The sequence below is a fragment of the Aythya marila genome (assembly GCF_965140915.1).
Source record: "Aythya marila genome assembly, chromosome: 2".
Classification (NCBI taxonomy): Eukaryota; Metazoa; Chordata; class Aves; order Anseriformes; family Anatidae; genus Aythya; species Aythya marila.
The window spans coordinates 85442871-85463096 of NC_139043.1; the positions used below are offsets into that span (position 1 = coordinate 85442871).

The 20226-nt window shown below is 37.1% G+C and overlaps 1 protein-coding gene across 1 annotated transcript in view; it reads right to left on the reverse strand.

Annotated features, from left to right (window-relative positions):
- Nucleotides 1-20226, reverse strand: part of ADCY2 (adenylate cyclase 2) — a 212804-nt gene that overhangs the window by 68800 nt on the left and 123778 nt on the right. The window contains exons 5-8 of the mRNA XM_082753106.1: nucleotides 8727-8875; nucleotides 7598-7709; nucleotides 6466-6593; nucleotides 245-403 (exon numbers count right to left, since the gene is read on the reverse strand). Coding sequence (XP_082609232.1) covers nucleotides 245-403; nucleotides 6466-6593; nucleotides 7598-7709; nucleotides 8727-8875 — 548 coding nt within the window. The remainder of the gene's footprint in view (nucleotides 1-244; nucleotides 404-6465; nucleotides 6594-7597; nucleotides 7710-8726; nucleotides 8876-20226) is intronic.

The window sequence follows — 20226 nt, forward strand, 5'->3', positions numbered from 1 at the left end:
AAGTTCTAATGGGCATAAATCTATTCTGTCCACAAAAATACTTCTTAAATCACAGGAAATGCTATGTGCACTTTTTTCACTTTTTTTTTTTTTTTTTTTTTTTTTTTTTTTTTTTAAAGACAGCAAGCACTAAGAATTATTTGAGGCTTCTTCATGAGGTTTGATGACCAAAGACATGGTACTTACACACTTCTCCACAGAACAAAAGCCCACGTGTACAAAGGCTAACAGAAAAGCCTCTTACCCTGGGACTCCTCCAGCTTCCATGTGATTTGCCAGAGTGACATCATGCGACCACACATCGTACTGCCACTTCTGCAGCCCAATAACTCCGCAGAGGACGTTCCCAGAGTGCACTCCCACACGCATATTAATATCAACCCCAGTTGCATCTCTCACTTTCCTGTAGTTGAGGAGAAAACCTGAGTGAATAACATGGCCTTCATATTCTTTTATTTTACCAGTCAAATTTACAGTACGAATGTTGGTACCATTTATTTCTTTTTAGCATTGGCTCCATTAGTTTTGTGATAATTTTTTATATATTACCTTTAATATTATCTGTACTTACATATATTTGTAGAAAACACTAATTCCCAAGTCTGAAGTCCCTTTTACAGGCATCTGAAATTATTTGGTGGGACTGAATTATGTAGTGGACAAGTTCAGTCTTACAGTAGAATCTAGGGAATATTTTTCTAAAGGCAATTGGAGAGCTGGAACTACTGTTACAATAACTACTATCTGAAGAGTCTCATATCTAGGGTAGGGACAGGCTTTCTCCCATCTTTCTTCTCTCAGGTACCATCAGTTTTGTATGCCTGCTTGCAAATGGTTCTGCTTTGAGAGGATAGATGAGAAATGCAGTACTTCAAGATATACTTGCAGTGACTCATTCTGTTTCGGGGAATATGAGCCCCATCTTGACAGTGCCATTCAGCCTGTCGAAAACATGGGCTCAATAACCTTCCACGTGCTTGGTGAGTGCCCCACCCCATAAACAGTTAAGCAAAAGGTGAGAGGCCACTCTTGCTTTGACATTTCCAGTGACTTGAGACAGAGATAAGTTATCTGTTCAGCCCAAACCAAATCACAGAAGAGCCCTACAGATACGAAAGGTTTTAACCTTTCCAGAAGAGAGGTACTTCTGAGTCAAAGGTGAGTGACTAAAGTAAAAAAATAAAATAAAATAAAATAAAATAAAAATAAAATAAAATAAAAAAACATTTTCAGACATATGTCATATGGGTAACTAGCTATATATGTAGAGAGTTTTCTAATTAATTCATCTGTCTAGTTCTAAGTTCTAAAGAAACAGGAAGATCACATTTCTCTGTAACTTAACTAGATTTATGTATTTAAGACTCAACTCATGCAGACCAAATTACAGCCAATAACAAGGAACATGCATCTTAGGAGAATTCAGCGTGTTGATGGAAGCAACAATAGAATAAGAAACCCAACTGGCTTTTGAATATGGGTCTACTTCATAGTTTTAGCAACATCTTCAGTTTCAAGGATGACACTCATCAACTCTGTGCCTTCCAAATACAGAACTAAACTAAAAGAGAACTATTTCTCTTCTACTTTGAAAGGGACATGGAACTTAACAGGCTTAATTCGATATGGTAAATGCTACTTTGAAGCACTACTTCTCAAGCTCTTTTTCTGGAAAATGAAAATAACAGGAGCATGAAGTGTTCTGCTAAACTGTGTTTTGAAGGTATTAAAAAGAAAAGAGAGCACTTTTTTTTTTTTTTTAATTCCCTCAGTCTCTATCAAGTTTTATAGGTATTTCTGCTCACTTTGCCATTATACACTGCTCTCCTGGAGCTGACACGCTTGGAAGTGAAGTGCTTGTAAATGACATTTGTAATCAGTCCACAAATGACAAACATAACTTTGAATGGAATGTGATGAAATACAAGCTTAACACTCTTCATAAAAAGTGTTTTACAAAACTGGTTAAAGAGGAAGGGGAACATTTATCCTCTAGGAGTGCTTTTCCAAAGGCTGCCCTTCCATATTCAGCAGAGCAAGTCATAAAGTCTGTTTCCCATAAGCTCTCAGGAGTTAAGGAGGAGAGCTTTCAAACTGGTAAAACAACCTCATCCAATAGTTTATTTCACTTTCAACTCTCTAAAATTGAACTAATTTCACACTAAGAAATTGAAGACAGACTTTGAGAATCTGAAACAGAGAAATGTCAATTAGAAAGCCTCCAGACAGAGAAGGGGATGGAATAAGGGCTGAAGGAACACAGCACAAACATATTTTGCCTTGAGAGATAAGCTTTAGCTTTAAAGCACCCAATTTAGGTGGCCAGCTCTCAAATGCATCATCGGCACCTATTGCTTGGTAAGGTGAGCACTGCACTCCTGGGCAAGCAGGCTGCTGACTATAAGAAACATTGACTGGGTTTGTTCCAAGATAGGACAGAGAAGTAAAGCAATTAATCAACGGTACCATTTACAAGTTTAAATGGAAACAATCAGTAGCCTAGCAAGGCTGAGTTCCTCAAAATGGAGCTACATCATTAGGAAACATGAATGAATAAAGTGTTTTACTTCAGATCATTTGACTTGATATAATTAATTTTTTTACCTCAGCCAGAGATAAGAAAGTTCCTCAGAACTGGAACTGGAACTATATTCAGGTGGTAAAATCTATACTGAACTGTTACCTAAACAGCAAACTGCTGTATTTCAGTAGCATGCAATAATGGTTCAGTTTGCACAGAATGATGGAATGTAATAGAAAGTTGTATTTGACAAAAAAGCTATTTTAGATGAGTAACTCCAAAATATATTGAGCGATACACTTTCAACAGCAAGAGTACTGCTACTTCTAGTTTTAGAGGCCACAGAAGTATTTCAGGAGATGATTCCACACAAACATGCAGCAATCACAAAATAAAATATGGAGTTGAATAATAATCAGTATTTTTTATTCACCTGCAGGCTGCAACACTTGACATAATACTTTGAAAATATTTCAAAACATGGGGTACTCATTCCTCACTTCTTACAGATATGTAAATAGGATTTGATATTCCCAGGCACCAGGCCCACACCCATTGTGAATTCTTATTACAGTAATAAAGTTAGATCAGAATGTGCTATACAACTAAAAGATAATTTTCTAGACTATAAACTTGTTCTTACCAAGGTGGACCTCAACATCCAGTATTAGCAATGAACATGGATGTTAACAACTTGGGCAGACCTTCATTTCAAAAATAAATAAGTTATGAAGTCATGAATTGTGACAAATTGAAATATTGCTCTTTTGATCTCAAGCAAAGCTTTGCTTTGTGATGTGCAAAATTATACTTCTAGATCTTTTGGAAGGGCAATTCAGGGCTTGAGCTTTGCGCATTGTTTTTCTTTTTGCCTGTAACCTTCCATTTTTTTCTCCAAAGTAAACAAACAAACAAACAAACAAACAAAACAACAGCAGGTTGACCAGAAACTGTGTGTGAATGCTTTTAGCTCACATCTAACACACAGCACCTAGATCTTTTGAAATGTAAACCAGAAAGCTCTAATTTTCACTGAAAGCCTGGGATAATAAAAGATGTGGTTAAAAACTAAAACAAACAAAAAACACACAAACTGGGGCATCAGAACGTATGGACAGGCTCTCTTTTACCTACTGCTCCAACACTGAAGTGATGTCAACTTCAATTTCTAATTTGTTAGAGAAGCAATTAATTTAATTATAATAATGCTGTTCTTTATAGCTAAAAAAAAAAAAAAAAAAAAAAAAAAGAGAGAGAGAGAAAGAGAGAGAAAGCATCCAGTGAAAACAACTGAGAGAACACCTCAATCTGTAGATTTAATGCTAGCCAAGTAGAAGTACTCAAAGTACCATAAAAAATAGATTCCTTTGGACACAGTGTAAGGTGTGTCTAAATATCTAAATGAAGAAAAATAATTTTAGAAAATGCAGCAACCTGGTATTTTTTTTCTGTACTGTGTTCATTTTTACAAAACATTCCAAAAGAAAGGAGATCAAAATCATAGTTTAAACAAAATAACACACCTTTGCAGTGAATACCTGAAGGGAAAAGAACCAAATTTCCGTTAATAACACAGCCAGTACAGTAATTCCTCTGGATCAAATCACAAGGCCAGACAACCAAAATGAGCCAAGTCCTCTTGTGACTATAAATACCCACATATGAGGGTAGTACTTATGGATCCAAGGAATCATTTTTGTATGTCTATTTAGTTAATCACTGGGATGACCTTGATCAATGCAACTTTTCCATTTCATCATGAAGTACAAACCACACATATACCTCACAAGTTTTAAAAACAAAGTCTAAACTTTGCTAAACTTTGTGTCAAAAAGCAAATCATACAGGTGACTACCAAATACCTAGACCTCCACATGATATATATTTTTGCAAAGTGAAGGCCACCTAGATGTACTGTAATTTTAATCAAAGGCAACCACTTTTCTACAGATAAGATATTTTGTCATTAATGATACCTGTTGAAAGCAACCATTTACAATATTTTAACTCCCAAAAGATAAGAGATTCAGGTATGAATTATAGATAGTGAATTATCTGACTTCAGAAAACAAAACAAAAACACAGAGGAATAAGATTTTTATGATCCTTTCCTGTTTTTTTGTGTGTTTTTTTTTTTTGTGCGTTTTTTTTTTTTTTTTTTTCTAAATAAGAAAACAGAATCAAACCCTTGCTTAACAAATAATCTATAATATATGTATCTGAAGTCTCTGAATTGGTAGGTTTAGGACCCTTCAGTTTGATGTGCAGTCATCCAAATAAGGTTTAAGTACCTTCATGCTGAAATGTGTCCTGCTTCAGTAGCAGAACTCATCAAAGGCAAGTAGCTTAGATGAGAATTATTTCTATGCTGCACTGAGAGTTCAGATAGCAGTCAGGTGAGGAGAGATGAAGGGAAGTAAAGCTGTCCTTTTGCATGACTTCTTTGAAGTCCCATCATCTTCAAAACCGCTACAGTTCCCTAAAATCCGTTCCCAATCTACTACTCAGTAAAAAGCTAGAGGATTCCTCAAGTATGTCTTAAGCTGTATCCTCAGATGACTTACAGAGCTGACCCATCAGCTATAACCATTTTTCTTTTTCTACTTTCACAATCACATCAAGCCTCCTGTAATTACCTGAGTTACTTGAAATAAGTTGCAACTTCTATTTCAGAAGCAATCACATTATGATTCTCACATACCTTGTTCTGTTTTATGCATCAAAGACAGAACAAGCACAATGATTATGGGAAAGAAATAAGGGACAAATATAGGAATTCACAAATCCAAAATGCTATTGAAAAGCACAGAATTCTAAATGGTGCCTTAATGCCCAACTGAAAGAACTTTTACAGAAATTCTTTTCTAAAAGAATTAATTAAAGAAAAGTTGAAACTAAATCTAAACCTAGGTCTAAGAAGCACATCTTAATGATTATGTAACAAAATGGAAGATAGGCCTCTCAACCCAAGATTCCGCAAGCTGTTAGACATCCTCAGTATGTGTGTTCAGTATCACTCTGCAGTCTGAAGGCTTGAGGCATTTTAGCAACATTTCCTCTGTGGAAGAGCAAACACTCCTGACCATCACAATTCGAAACTCAATAGAAACCAGGAGCTCTGGCCTCTCACAGAGCCACTTGGCTAACAGGTGGGTGGCAGCATCATAACTTAACAAAAAGCAGAGCTTTCCTAGTGAGTGATGTCTATTGGTATATTTATCACCTCGTTATCACAGAATCACAGAAATATCATAGAATCACAGAATGGCTTGGATTGGAAGGGACTTTAGAGATCATTTAGCTCCAACCCCTCTGCCATAGCAGGGATACCACCCACTAGATCAGGTTGCCCAAGGCCCCAGAGACCTCCAGTCCAACTCCCACTTAAAACAGGGCTAGTTAGAGCATGTTGCTCAGGGTTGTACCAACTGGGTTTCACTTATTTTTCCAAGGAAGAAGATTCAACAATGTCTCCAGACAACCTGTGCCAGTGCTCAGCCACCTGCACAGTGAAGAAGAGTTCCCAGATGCTCAGAGGGAGCCTCCTATGTTTCATTGCCCACCGGCACTCGTCCTGGCACTGGGTGCCACTTAAAAGAGCCTGGCTCCATCTCCTTTATATAACCTCTCTTCAGGTATTTACCTACATTGATACGTCCCCCCTGAGCCTTCTCTTTCTTCTCCAGGCTGAACAGTCCCAGCTCTCTAAGCCTGTTCTCATATGAGTCATGCTCCAGTCCCTTAATCATCTTTGTGGTGTAGTGACAGGATACCGTGGCATAACCCAGCTCCTTAAATCATTTCTTTTTTGAGGCTGAGCCAGACCTTGTAATGAAACACACCAACTGGTCTGAATGTTTCAAACAGCACCACAGCTACAAGTAGAAAAGAGACAGAATTTATCTTGTTGAATATTGTTCATTTGGTAAAACTTCAACACTTACTTAATAGCTTCACACATGTCCAATCCCATTTTCACACAATTCTTGGCATGATTTTGAAGAGATATAGGTAGTCCAGAAACACAGTAGTAGCAGTCACCTAGGATTTTAATTCTCATACATTCATTTTCCTAGAGGAAAAAGCAAAGTCAGATGATCACTTTCAGCTTGAATTACATAAAGTGAGGGTTACTGTTAAAAGGACTGACTTGAAGTGATATTTTCAAAATTGTTCTGCTTAAGCCTGTTTTGGCAGAGAAGGACTTGGCATTGCCAAAAAAGAAGCACTGCCAGAGAGTTCTGTAGGGATGATTCCTCCATCTGTTATGGTTCTTAATGGACAAAACCAGAAAGTACGTTCACTCCAAAATATTTATCATACCTTGGATTAAAGAACTAAGGTGAAGTACCATGTATTCAATCTAAATAAACAGTCTTTTTATTTGAAATACATAATCAAAAGATCTAGCATTCCACATTCACATCTTTGAAGACATATTATGAAGTACTTCCTGAAACTAGCAATTAAAATCTTATTTTTATCTTTTATACTCTCTTAAAGACAATATTAAAAAAAAAAATTAAAGCAATTCTGGACAACATTTTTTTTTTAATAAAAATCACAGAAAATTTTTGTCTGCCTTTGCACAGCAAACAAACACAGGATAAAGCTTGATGTGAAGTTTATATTTGAATCTTTTATTGAGTAATCAAGAGGCTGTGGTCAGTAATTAAAATTAATTTGATCAACACTGCCTCCCTTGTTGTCCTGTCTCTTAAATGTTTTTCCAGAGAAACAGTTCTGGAATGTTTCTGAGTTTCTTAATCCTTGATATTGCCAAAAAGCTATTTAAAGCACTGTTCACTATCCATTAAGCTTTATAAGAGCTTATCCATAAGAGCTGTTTATATTGGTCCTATCAGAGAGAGCTATCTTGGCTTTCAGAGATTACTTCACTGGCAGAAACACACCATTACTGTAAGACCAGAGCCAGATTTTTTCTTCATGTGGCTCAAGACTAATCTTCCTGCCAAAGCCTAAGAAATGCTTCTTCCTGAAGGAAGAGCTCCCAAGATGAACAAATATTTAAAAGTGATGTAGATATTTAACTGTAGCAGACCTGTAGAAACCCACCTTTGCAATCTGATCAAACTTGCCAAACAGCTCATTGAGCATGTGCACCAGTTCCCCAGGTGAGCAGTCACTGGCCAGGCGAGTGAATCCTACGATATCAGCATACAAGATGCTACAACAGAAACGAACAGAAACTTCATCTTAGTGTCCTTCCCCAGAACTTAGATTTGTGAATCAACAGCAAAACCTGAAAGTAGGCATTCAGGGCTTGGCATTGCCATGCACATGGTCAAAATGGCCACTTCTACATGCAATAAATATACCTGCATTTATAGGAAAACCTACATTTACCTTTATAGGCATTGTAGTTTTTATATATATATATATATTTTTTTCTTTATAGCTACTACCTTCATAGGCACACCTACATTTGTAGGTATTTATAGGTGCTCTATACATGTGTTATGTTGTATTCAAAAAACAGAAGCCCTTTTCCTACTCACAAATTGATGGTATAATAATGGAAATTATTTCAATAGACTTATTTGTTATCAGAAATAGTTTTACAACTTCTTGTCACTGTAGATTTTATTTTTTTTGATCAAGATTTATCTATCAGTAATTTGTATCATGGATGTCTTTGTTCAGCTGTTACTCAGACAATTAAATTAAAGCTCAACTGTTACGATAATTCAAACCATATACCATGTTTCTATCCACCAAGAAAAATTAACCAGTTCATAAAATTAGACTAAGGTAAAAGTGTTTGTGCTTACAACTGACAATGAACTTCCTCTAATGTCCTGCAATACTTAAATACATAGTGGCTTCTATTGACATTATTTAAAATCTGACAAATTGCTCTTGTTAAGAAAATTACAAATTCATAATAATATAGCTAAGAAATTACAATTTCTACTATTATAAATAAAAGCAAAAACAATCTAAACAACATTCTTCTAAACAAACCCCTTTGTATTATCACCTTTGTTGCTCTTCTGGAACATGGAGTTGTCAGCATTTGATCAAATTAATATATGCTGGATATCGAGCATTACGTTGTTGAAAAACATACTAAAACATTTGTGTTCTTAATTCCTCTCATTATTGTTGTTTTTTTGTTAGTTTGTTTGTTTTTGTTTTGTTTTAAATATCATTCATAAGTACAATACAGTACACAGTACAATACCTTACATTGGTGTGCCTTTTGACATACAAGTTGTGGAAGTTGTTTGTGTTTTCCAGCTGGCCTGCTTTGGGACCTTGCAACCTCTGAATGATCTCTGCTTTCATTTCCATGGCAATGTGAGCAGGCAGTAAAGAAAGTAGAAGACGCTCCTAAAATTTAAAATGGTATGTCCATAATTTATTCAAGGAGAATAAAATCAGTATGGAATCAATATTGTGCAAGGTATACTTTGTTAAGATGCTACAACAGTTTGATGAGGCTTGCAATCATGCATTTGCCTGGTACAGCCTCCAAAATTAATCAGTTCCTTGAAGAACTCGACTGATATTCGCACATTTCCAAGTAATATCTAAGTAATATTTTTTCAAATGTATTTTAAATGCTTATACATAGTCTGAGCAGGTTGAAGACTGAAAAGGAAAAGGTAAACTCAGAACACACAAAATGTTGGACTTTTGCAGAATTCATTATTTTAATACATATTCTGCCTTTAATTTGGCATTTGCCAAACCAAAGTTTTCAGAAAATATTCTAAAGCAACAAGGAAATTGGCTACATGCAAAAACAAAACAAAACCCATTTTTCCTTATCTTTTCTTGGTATTATACTTACGGTCTTCTCCTTGAGAAACTCCATTACCTCAGTACATTTTAATTTTGCCCATAATACCTGTGACAGCTTTTCATTGATTACCTACTTAACTGGTAAATAGAACTAACGAGACTAGCTAGAACTCTGAAGAAAAAAAGAAAAAAAAAAATCTACATTGATCATACCTCACCTCAAAACTGAACTTTCCATGGAAATTTCCTATTTTCTGGTAGAGCTGTGAGGAGAATCTAAGTCTGGTTAAGCATGAAAAACAGACCCTGAACCAATGTGGTAGGAGAAGTCAGCTATGAAAGCCCATGACAGATTCAGAGAGAGAAACAGCTGTACCAAGAAAGATGACCACCTCTAAAATTCATGATTTCTGCAAGTGTTATTCACAGTGATGCATTCTCTTTGGTTCATGATATGTAGTTTTGCGTTGTTTGCAGTCCTATTCATGAGGGTACCAGCAGTATAACCATTAATGCAACACTCTGCCTGGGATAATTATTCCTATTCAGATCTAATGGTCTTGAGCAGATCATGGCATTAACAGTGCTGTAAACTCTCTGATACGTACAGCTTGCTTGGTTATCTATCTCATTAACAAGTAATGAAGACTCCCTGTTCCCCAAAGCATTTGAGTCCTCTGAGCACAGCATTAGCATGCACAAAACCTCTGGATCTGGTCCTGTATACACTGTGTAAAAAAAAAACTCCTATTTCAATGAATCAAGACAGAATCTTGCTTTGTTGTTAAGTAGTATTGAACCAATCCCCCCTCCTTTTTTTTTTTTTTTTTTTTTTTTTAAACTTTGTTGAAATCTAGAAGTAATCCTGACTCACGTGTGTATGGGCTGCTCTTTATTTTGCATACTAAATCATGTCACAAAAACAGTAAGACAAGTCATGAAGTCTGACTAAATGAAAGAAGAATGAAATAAAAGGCATACTGTTTTCCTTCTGCTAAGATCTCAGATTGACACGTTGTAACTAGGATGAATATCTACAATTGACTTTTCATCTAAATGTTAATGTTCACTTATTTCTCGAACTGAAAGATTTATTTATTATGGTTAGGCAGGTAGACATCCAAGAGGTCAATGTATTTTCATTTTTAAAATAGCCTGGTGGAGATATTTTGCTAGCTTATAAAGAATGCCTCCAAAACTAATCATTTTTTCCCCATAATGAAAGCCTACTCTTGCAAGTTGATGTTTATCAAACAGAAAGCAGTTGTGCATTTTGTGACTTATGGTACAGGTCAGCACTTGTTATCATTAAACACGTAACAAAGAGGTGAACTGTCTTCGCTCCAATTTTACTTCACTGTGCTCTGTGCACCGTTGTGACCTGGCCAGTAAACACAAACTAGATCACTACCTTCCTATGACTCTTATGATTCCACAAACATGGTGAGGCAGACACTCAATGACCAGGTTACTCCTGATGTCTTGAAAACCTCAGAGAGGCAAGAAAAAGATCAAAGAGAGGAACAACAGAAATGATATCTGTCAAGCTATGAGTCCCAAATTCTCATGTGCAAGTTGACTTCCTCATCAGAATATTACCTGACTTGCAAAGGTGATTTTCCCAGTCGTCCCTAGTTATGTATCACTTGCCTAAAGCTTGGTAAACTCTAGGTGCTTGTTTAGCTTGAATAAATTGGCACATCTGTTAAAGCTCATAGAGCTGCATCAATTTTTATAAGGTAGCATTTGCAGCATTTTGCACAATGAAGGTTGTGCTGCTGTTATGCTATAAACAAGCAAAATACCCTCAAATACTTGGAATGGTACATTTTCTTAAGTGCTTTTTATCAAAGTAAACTCTTCTTGACCCAGGGCAATAGTGTATTGTTTGTTCGTTCCTGTTTGTTATGTAAACTACTAATTCTGATTCACTCGTTTGTACAAGACTACATGGCTAATGTCAGCCCTCCTTTTCACCTATAGATGTGTAACTTCTAAGAATTTGCAGATTTAAAGGCCAAAAAGAAAACAGTCCTCCATCTACTCAAATCTCTTGAATAATACAGACAACAAAAATGTCATCATGGAGAAAAAGAGGTATTCTGATAGGGTTTGCTACATTAAAATCAGTTTAGCACCTAACTCCAGTGGAGAGGAACCAATTTTTAAGCAGTTCACAGAATTTAATACTACATTCCTACAGGGGGCAATTCTCTCTCTCTTTCTTTGTTATCTATGGAGGAAACCAAATGTCCAAATTTTGGTCTTACTGGAAGAAACGCTCATCTTTGCAGTTGAGCCTTTGATGTTGATGAAGGCTGCAGAAAAGACTATATATATGTAGAACAATGATGTGAAATAGGGACATTTTTTGTCCCTGTAGCCCCATACAAGGGTATTTTTTTGTACCAGAGTGTCATTTAGGACACTCAATACAGAATTTTACTTTTCAGGTTTTGTTTTCAGATTGCTGTGGCATACATCTAACCACGTATTTAACAAACTTGACAAACCAGGTCAATAAGTCAGCAGTGAAAGCTCTAGAAGCAATCAGCCTATATGATACCTCAGCTTCCCAATGAAGTTTACAAGTAAACAAGGATAAATTATTTTCTTTTTTTTTTATCTGCCTTTGAAAGGTATCAAGAAACAATCTACAAAAAAAAAAAAAAAAAAAAAAAGAATCACATGATTCCTGATCACACAGTGATGAATCAGCCACATGGCTCACACAGACAGAGATCAATGGGGTACTTGTTTGGCAAATTATGGTACTGTTTTCCAATTCCCATGTATGTTCTCTTAAATAGACCTACTAGGATAAACAGCTGTAACTTGGTTTTGATTAAAGCTGACTTGACTCCTAACTGGGAGAAGAGATCATTTTTAACAACCAGGTGATATTATTCCCTTAAATTTGCTCAGTTAGTAACCTCCACCACCATTATTACCCTTGCACCGAGACTAATAAATTGTGTTTTATTCATACAAAACAAGGAAGAGTATTTAATCTTGATTACAGAAGCATTACGAGATGTAGAATTTATCAATTCCTTAGCTGTCTGTTCTACTGCTTGAAAATGCGTTCTATATTTCTTATTTCCCAATCTTGGTCCTGTTACACCTTTCTTAGCTCAAGATTAAAGTGCACACTATTTCTTGTAAAGAATTTAAACACTAATCAGATAACTCCATTTCCTTTTTCATCAGGTATACAAACTTAGCTCCATAAATCTCCTGCCACTACATACTTTCTACAGTCTTTTTTCTATACCTTATACAACCTTCAAACATTTGTGAAAGCTGATTTGACACAAGTCTTGACGTTACATTCCAGTACACAGACATTCATGCACATACTGTCTTGCCCTATTCCCCTCAATATGTCCACGACTTACATGGCAGAGCTCTCCACTGTAACACTGGTAGAATTCCCTGCCTGCTATGGCTGCAAAATACTTTTCAAAATTGCAGCTTTCCAAATTTCTAGCTAAGACACATACTCATCGTTTTCAGACAGATGACTTTCCAGACACAGGACAAAGTTGTATCTTGACTTGATAAATACAGTTTCTGAAATATTCTATATTACTGTATTTTCTATCAAACCAATATTTGACTTTTCCACAAAGTGACTGTGATTGCTTTTAAATATCTCCTAGCTCATTAATAAAAAATACATATTAGATTAAAGGACAAGAACTAGTTCTTGCAGAACACTATGCACATGCCCACCCATTGAACATTTCCACTGACAATTTACAATTACACCACTCAAAATCCATTAGACAGGGTTCTTTTAATGGGGAGCAGTTTCAGAGTTTTTAACCAAGATATCCAGTGTCATTACATCAAAAATCTTGCTGAAATCTACTACTTCTGGGAAGTTATTTAAACCAAATCTGTTCCCCATTAAAAACTGAAAAACACAGTTATATAACTTTCTGCAAACTTGAGTACATCCTTCTATTTATTTACAAATACAGAATCATCATAGCAGAATCTTTAATTTCAAATTGATAAATTGATTGTTTTTAATCTTCCTATCTAGCTGCAGTCCGTTCCTTTGGCTAGGACAGTTTGGTAGTGTTCTTTTTTTTTTTTTTTTTGGAATACTTTTAAAACTGGTCCTGGCCTTGACAAAAACAGGCAAGGATTTTTCCCTGCATATCACAGCATTCATAATATTGAACCATTTTTTACATATCTAATTGCTGCTTTTCCTGTCACTCATGGCTAGTACAGACTTTAAGCCAAAGCTGACATCTTTTCTGATTACAGAATTATGAACTCTAATCTATTAATTAACACACTCCTAAAGGACTCCCTATTGCTAACAACATTCATCTATGTATTTTTTTAATTTGTGTGGAAAAGTTTTTATTCAGATCCCTGAGCATTGCATTGTAAGACTTTCTCCATGATCCTCTAGGTGAAATTTCAAGGCTAGTAACACCAAGAACTACAAAATCAAAACCAGAAAATTAAAACACATAAGCTGAATGAGAGCACCGCCCCCTTGCTCCTCTCTACTTCACCAGCCAAGAAAAGCAAGGTCCCACACGGCTGTTTTTTTTTTGCAGAGGACACACAGCTGATGCCCAGGAGCAGAAGGCCTTGGCCACTCCAGCAAGAAAGGAGCCAGAATCAGGGGGTGTGATCAGGACAGGGCCCTGGCCTGGGGACCATCCCCATGTCCAGGCGAACGTGTAAAGCCAAGGTGGTAGCTGAGGGCCCAGATCACCAGGACAGCCCATGGTGACCAGCCATGGCCATGAGGGAGCCAGGAATGGGTCAGGGCCAGGGAGGCCCAGGAAGGGCAGCCAGCCATCTCCTGACAAGACCACAGCAGCAGGGATAAGGCCACCCTGGGAAGTTGGCCAAAGGCCAGGGTCTGAAAGAAGGGGCCCATGGCCGTGCACAGGCACGGTGATGGTGCAGCCTGGGAGCTTCTCCCCAGGGCTACCAGGAAGGGGTCACCCTCCCTGCACTGACCCTGCACCAGCCCTGGCTTTTGTTAGGAACGGGCGTATTGATTTTCATGCTAAATATGCACAATTCTGCACGCTCAATGTGCCCAGGTCATTTGCTGCTGAATAGCTCTATGTCTGCATAGTTAACATCCAGCTGGTCACCTTCATCTTCAAATACCCCTGAAGCTATCTGAAAGCACTGCTTTGCCACAATAGTTTCAGTGGATGAGTCTGAAGCCTCATTTAAATGCACAGGCTCACCACATATTTGGCAAAGACAAATTCCTTCAAGGAACTTATGGGATGCTTAATGTTTATGCATAAATTACCATTTGCATATGAACACTTTCTATGACTAATTTTTCAGATGAGGCTCACTGTACCTTCAGAATACAAGCATATGTGCTGCTTGTTCCAAGTCAGCAAACAGCAAAACAATAGAGTGAAAACAGAACATAAGGATGTACATAGCCACAGCTGCTTAATAAATCGACACGATTTCAAGGTTTGTTTCAGCCTGATCCTGTTAAGTCTTGCTTTAAGGTTTTTATATCTCAAGGCCACTGCTGAATGTCCAGAGGGAGCATTCTTCATATAACGTGTTTGATGAGATTAACATAGTCATTACTATGTCAGTCTTTAATAATGGTAAAGTATTAGGAATCTGGCATAAGCATAGTGCAGCGCACACACTGTCTTACTTGAATTCACAGTCATGTTTCAGAAAGAAATGTGGTATCTTATACACAATTTCTGTGCAATCCAAAAGGTGAAAAGCCATTGTAAACTCAGAGCAATAGTTACCTTCATTTCTTTGTGTGTATACATGTATATATATGTATATATATATATCTCACTGTTAAAAAACACCCCAAAACTACTAACTAACACTAAATTAATAAATAAGTGTTTATACTAAAGTATGCTTAGCTGTCAACTGCAACTGCATTTAGAGCCTGAATCAATACCAAAAAGAGAAGCAAAACGTCTCCTACGGGCACTAGGCCAACCCCTTGATGAGCAAGGAATTTTATTCCTTATTTTTCCTTCTATTCAGTTCTTTCCTCATCAAGTCTCTTTCTTAATTTAGGAAGCACATATACTAAATATATATAGTTTTGCTTTCTTAAGCTAGTAGTCAAGGGTGTTAGTCAAGGAACAGCGTGCATCAGATTATTGCTCTGGTACATAACTACAAGAACCTTCCACAGTACCTGAGGCTGGCATGTTCGTATGGGAAAGTTACAAGCTCACAAACTAACAGTGGGAAAAGCTGAAGTAGCAGCTTAAGATGAATTTGTTACTCTGTGAAGTTTATTAGCCCTGGCAGGTCTATAAGTTTTCAGCTAGCGAGTTCGAATGCTGTGGTGAAAATATCTTTATAAATGGTTGTCAACAACATATTAATACCAAATATCATTAGACACCCACACTCTGTTTCTTTGCCTTTTCAAATATAGTAGCAACAGTTGAAGTATTCAAGCTATACTTCAGTTCCCCCCCGCCTCCTCCTTTAGACAATTAAGTCTTTTAACTCCAAATAAAACTCCATTAACATTTTGACGAGAAAAGCTTGATTTTATTTTTAGTTAAAAATTAAAAAAAAAAACACATATGAAGGTGTCTATGCAGCCATTTCCCCATGGACAGAGATCTCCTGATTGGCTGCCCAGTTTAGAGACAAAACTTGTCGAAAGCGTCAAATCCAAAGCAAAAGCATTTCTACAGAACAACCTTCCCTTTAAGTAGCAGGATCATGTTTGAAGTACACTAACAACATAGCTCCTCCACTCTCTATTAGCTAGCATGAAATAGGTTGTTTTCACCTCAGACTTCGTAATCCCAAAGCTGGGACTTCTGATGCTAACATTTTAGCAGCCTGCTTGCAGAATGCCAATTAAGCATGGAAGAATAAATTTCCTTCTGTATTTCACTGGTAATTATCCAATATTTTACCAGATGCCATACGGGTCCCAGACATTTGTGTGATCAAACATAAGTTACCACACAGAAGGATCAAAAACAAGCATCAGTCACCCAACCATGCCTGCTGTGGGTTCATAAACACTTCAAAATGGGTCAGATGAGCAGTCAGAAGTAGGGCCAGATAGCAATGAAAATGAATCAAAAAATCTTAAGTCTTTTCATTGGATTAATCAGGAGTAGAGGTAGATAACAATCAGTTTGGCCCATACAATGGCTTGCTTTAAATTGAAAGAAAAGTTAACTCAAGCAAAAATTAATTCAAAAAAAAAAAAGTTATTTCATTCAAATACAAATGAAAAGGAAGCCTACAGTAAAATGTCTGTCCTACTTCTTGTGAAGCAGCGATGATAAATTTTACTGATGTAAGCTGTATCTTTTAACACCTTTTTACTGAGCAGCACAGTAAGCATCACTGTTCATTCAAGGCTCACTTCCTAGCCTTGAGGAACAAAAAGCTGACTCACCCTAAGATAAAACCATAGAAGAGGCAGATCTCCAGAGGGTATACTCTGCTACTGCATTTATAAAGCCAACCTTCTGTTTCCTTACAACGATCTAAATAAAAGGTAACAGTATTGATTTGCATTGTATCTTTAAATTGGAAATAAAAGTTTCTGTTTTGTTTATTTGCATCATTTATATCCTGTAGAAATCTCTCAGCAGCTCTTAAAAAAAAACACACCTGTATTTACTACTTACTAAATAAAGTTTTAAATGAAAAACTATGTTCTCACTGGAAAATAAATACACACGTAAAAAAAAAAAAAAAACAAATCTCTTAATTTTGATGAATCTTACAAGGAAAAAAAAAAACAGCAACTTACAGTACAGCAGATATATGAAAAGCTATTAATGAACATATACTACAAGGCCTAACTTCTCAAATCAGAATTTAAATTCTGTAAATCACAGCGAGGGTTACAGCATTCAGAATTATCTTCATTTTATTTTCTAAAACTCCCAAGTAACATTTACAATGTTACTGCATGCACAGCTCCCAAAGGGTTTTATACAGTAGTTTTCAGAGGTGTTTTAGGCATTTAAAGATGCAGAGAGAAGCTTTGGGCTTAATCCACACAAAGACTGAGGTGGTAAATGCCTAGCTTTCAAGTGCTTTGTCACCAAGGAAAAGTAGATCCCAAGAAGTCAGACACTAGGACTGTGTGCAATGCACAGAGAAAATCTGAATCCTAAAAAACAGATAGAAAAATTAGATCTGAGAGAGGAGGCCACACAGGCAGGAAATGAGCAGAAAGGAGCATTGACTACAGTTCTGTACTGAAAACCACTAAAGGCTTAGCTCTGCGACATGAGGAGGCACCTTTATTTGCTTGGGAACTTGTTGTAGGTAAAACAGACAGGGAATTTTAATTGAATTAATTTATTGCAAACAAAAACAAACCTTCCATCACTTATTCAGGTTTTGGGAAAAAAACAAAACAAACAAAAAAATACAAAATAAACACCAAGACAAACACATGAATATCTATCCTCCCTGCTTCCCAGTCACAATTTTTATTATTCCTGTGAAAAGGTGACAGATGATATAGGAAATCAAGGTTGTATCTGGTATGTTTTTTCTTCTGACATTCTGTGCTTAATCACTTCTGCTGTTCTTTGCTTAATGGTTTCTGCTGCCCTTGCCCTCAGTGTCCCCCCTCTGGTGTGTGCTGTCCATTGGGACAGGCAGGGTGTAGGCACTCCTTTTGGTGCCCCTAAGAGCTCCCCTAAGAGCTCATCCCCGGCCTCCAGCAGCTGCTTGTTTCTTTCTGTGTTTGGGCAGGGGGACTGCGTGTCTCTAGCTGGATAAAGTTTCAGCGTGCAATGGCTAAGTTTTTCCACACAAAGCCTTTTTTTTTTTTTTTTTCCACACCTGCTTCCCCGTGGCAGCTGGATTCAGCTTTGACTGTCACACAGTGATTCGTGACCCCCTCTACCCCCCCATTCACCACTGCATCCCCACTACTTGCTGCTGCCAGCAGGAGCTCATTACAGACCCACAGCTACCACTGCTGCAGAAAACAGGTCATCAGATGTAGAAATTTTCAGATTTTATCTGAAGATCCAGGGTTTAGACAATATGCTCTGTGAGTGACCCTGTGTTCAAACAGTCCTCTGTCAAGAGACCTCTCTTCTAACCCAAAGGGAAAACACTCATCTGTGAGCAGATTTCCTCCCTCTGCAGTGCTGAGGTGAATTCCCTAGATCCCAGGCTCCAGCACAAGGGCCACTGTGTTCCCTGCTTCTCTGTCATGGAAGGCACAACCCAGCTGAGATGGCCCAAGTGTGTCCTTCAACACAGGGAACGTTGGGCCCCATCCTATTATTCTGTGGGACCAGGGCCAGGATCATGGAAAGCTAAAAGCCTCACGTACTGAGGGCTTTCAAATGGGTCTAATTCTTCCCAATGGTAGGTTATTACTGTTCCTTCAGAATGCTGGCTTACACATGGGTGCCAGATTTTGTGTGTTTGAGAATAGGAACTAAATATTGAATAGTTCAGTTGGAAGAGACCTTCAGAGCTCTAGTACAACTGCAATACATACACACACACACATACACACACTGTAAAAACAAATACCAAAGCTGCAGTTGGCTGATTTGAGCAGCATTATTTCTAGTGACAAATATGCCATTGATGAATTAAACATATTCTATAATCAATGCACTTAAATAACTTCCAATCTTTTTAGAAATCTGGAAATGGTTTGTGAATTCTTTACACAGAATCCCTTTCTGATAATTTCCAGCATACACCATTAATATACTCCATCCCTTTACTTAAAGTGATCAGTTTTGAAAAGTTTAAACCATAGTTTAGTACATATATCCACCAGAAAAAACATGTTGACAAGGAAGATTTTGTACTGCTTAAACAGATGAAATGAAAGGAAAACAGACGATAATTTTGAAGACATCCTTTTCCAATTACACGTAATACTTGTCAAAATTTTACCATGTAATTCACAAGATTGTAATTTATTATTTACCACTGAAACTTCAGCAATACAGGCACATGCTGACTATTTAGCAGAGAAGAACCATAATTCCTGGAACGGGAAGCAGAACTGAAAATGTAAGTCTTTAGCATAACAAGATGCTTATTGTCATATTTGGCTCCTGTTCCAGTCATCTGAGTAATTTTTTTTTTAAACCAATACTTCTGTATGTTTTCAGCCACTTATAGAGAGAATTGCTATAAAACGTACTCTCAATTTTAATAACGTGCTATTTTTATTTTATTTATACACTGTTGTTATTAGTAAGCCTAAGGGACTCAATTTGCTCTTCAGTTGTGCTTTAGTGCACATGCAGTGCCACTGACTTCTGAAGAGTAGATTTATCAACCAGGCATGAAGGTGACTGGAGGATTTCCTAGAGACTCAGAAGGGACTTGCTGAGGTTGTTTCAATGCTGGAAACTGCTGGAAGCTGTTGAACTAGAAGGGCTTTCTAGAAGAAGGCTGTAGGAAACTGCTCTCCTAGGGCAATGAGAAATTTATTTTCAAGCCTTGGTGTTTCCTCTGTTTCACCAGCAATTTAGAATTTTTATTGGATGAAGAATTAACGTACCTTAAACAAGTTAACTGTGTGGTAATTAAAACTTGATTTTATTTACTCATCTATTGAGACCAGCAACTATCCTGCTCTAGGGCCTTTATGACTCATGCTCCATCATATCAAGGGTGTTTTAAAGTTTGAATAAACTCACAGCCATCCAAGCAAGGTTAAGCTTTTACAGCTACAAAAGTCCTGCAAGGACTGCAGCCCACACAATAAGCAAGTTCTATAAATTACTCGGGGGCAAAAGATTGTTTCATGTTTGGAAAAAAAAGAAGCTTTCATTGCAAAAGCTCATCCCTTAGTCCATAACAACTGCTATTTAGGAAATGACACTGCAGCTGCATAAGGCATTTCTTATTCAACACTTTACAGATAGAGGTCTGCATCTTATCTGGCTGGTGCAAGATCAGTTCCT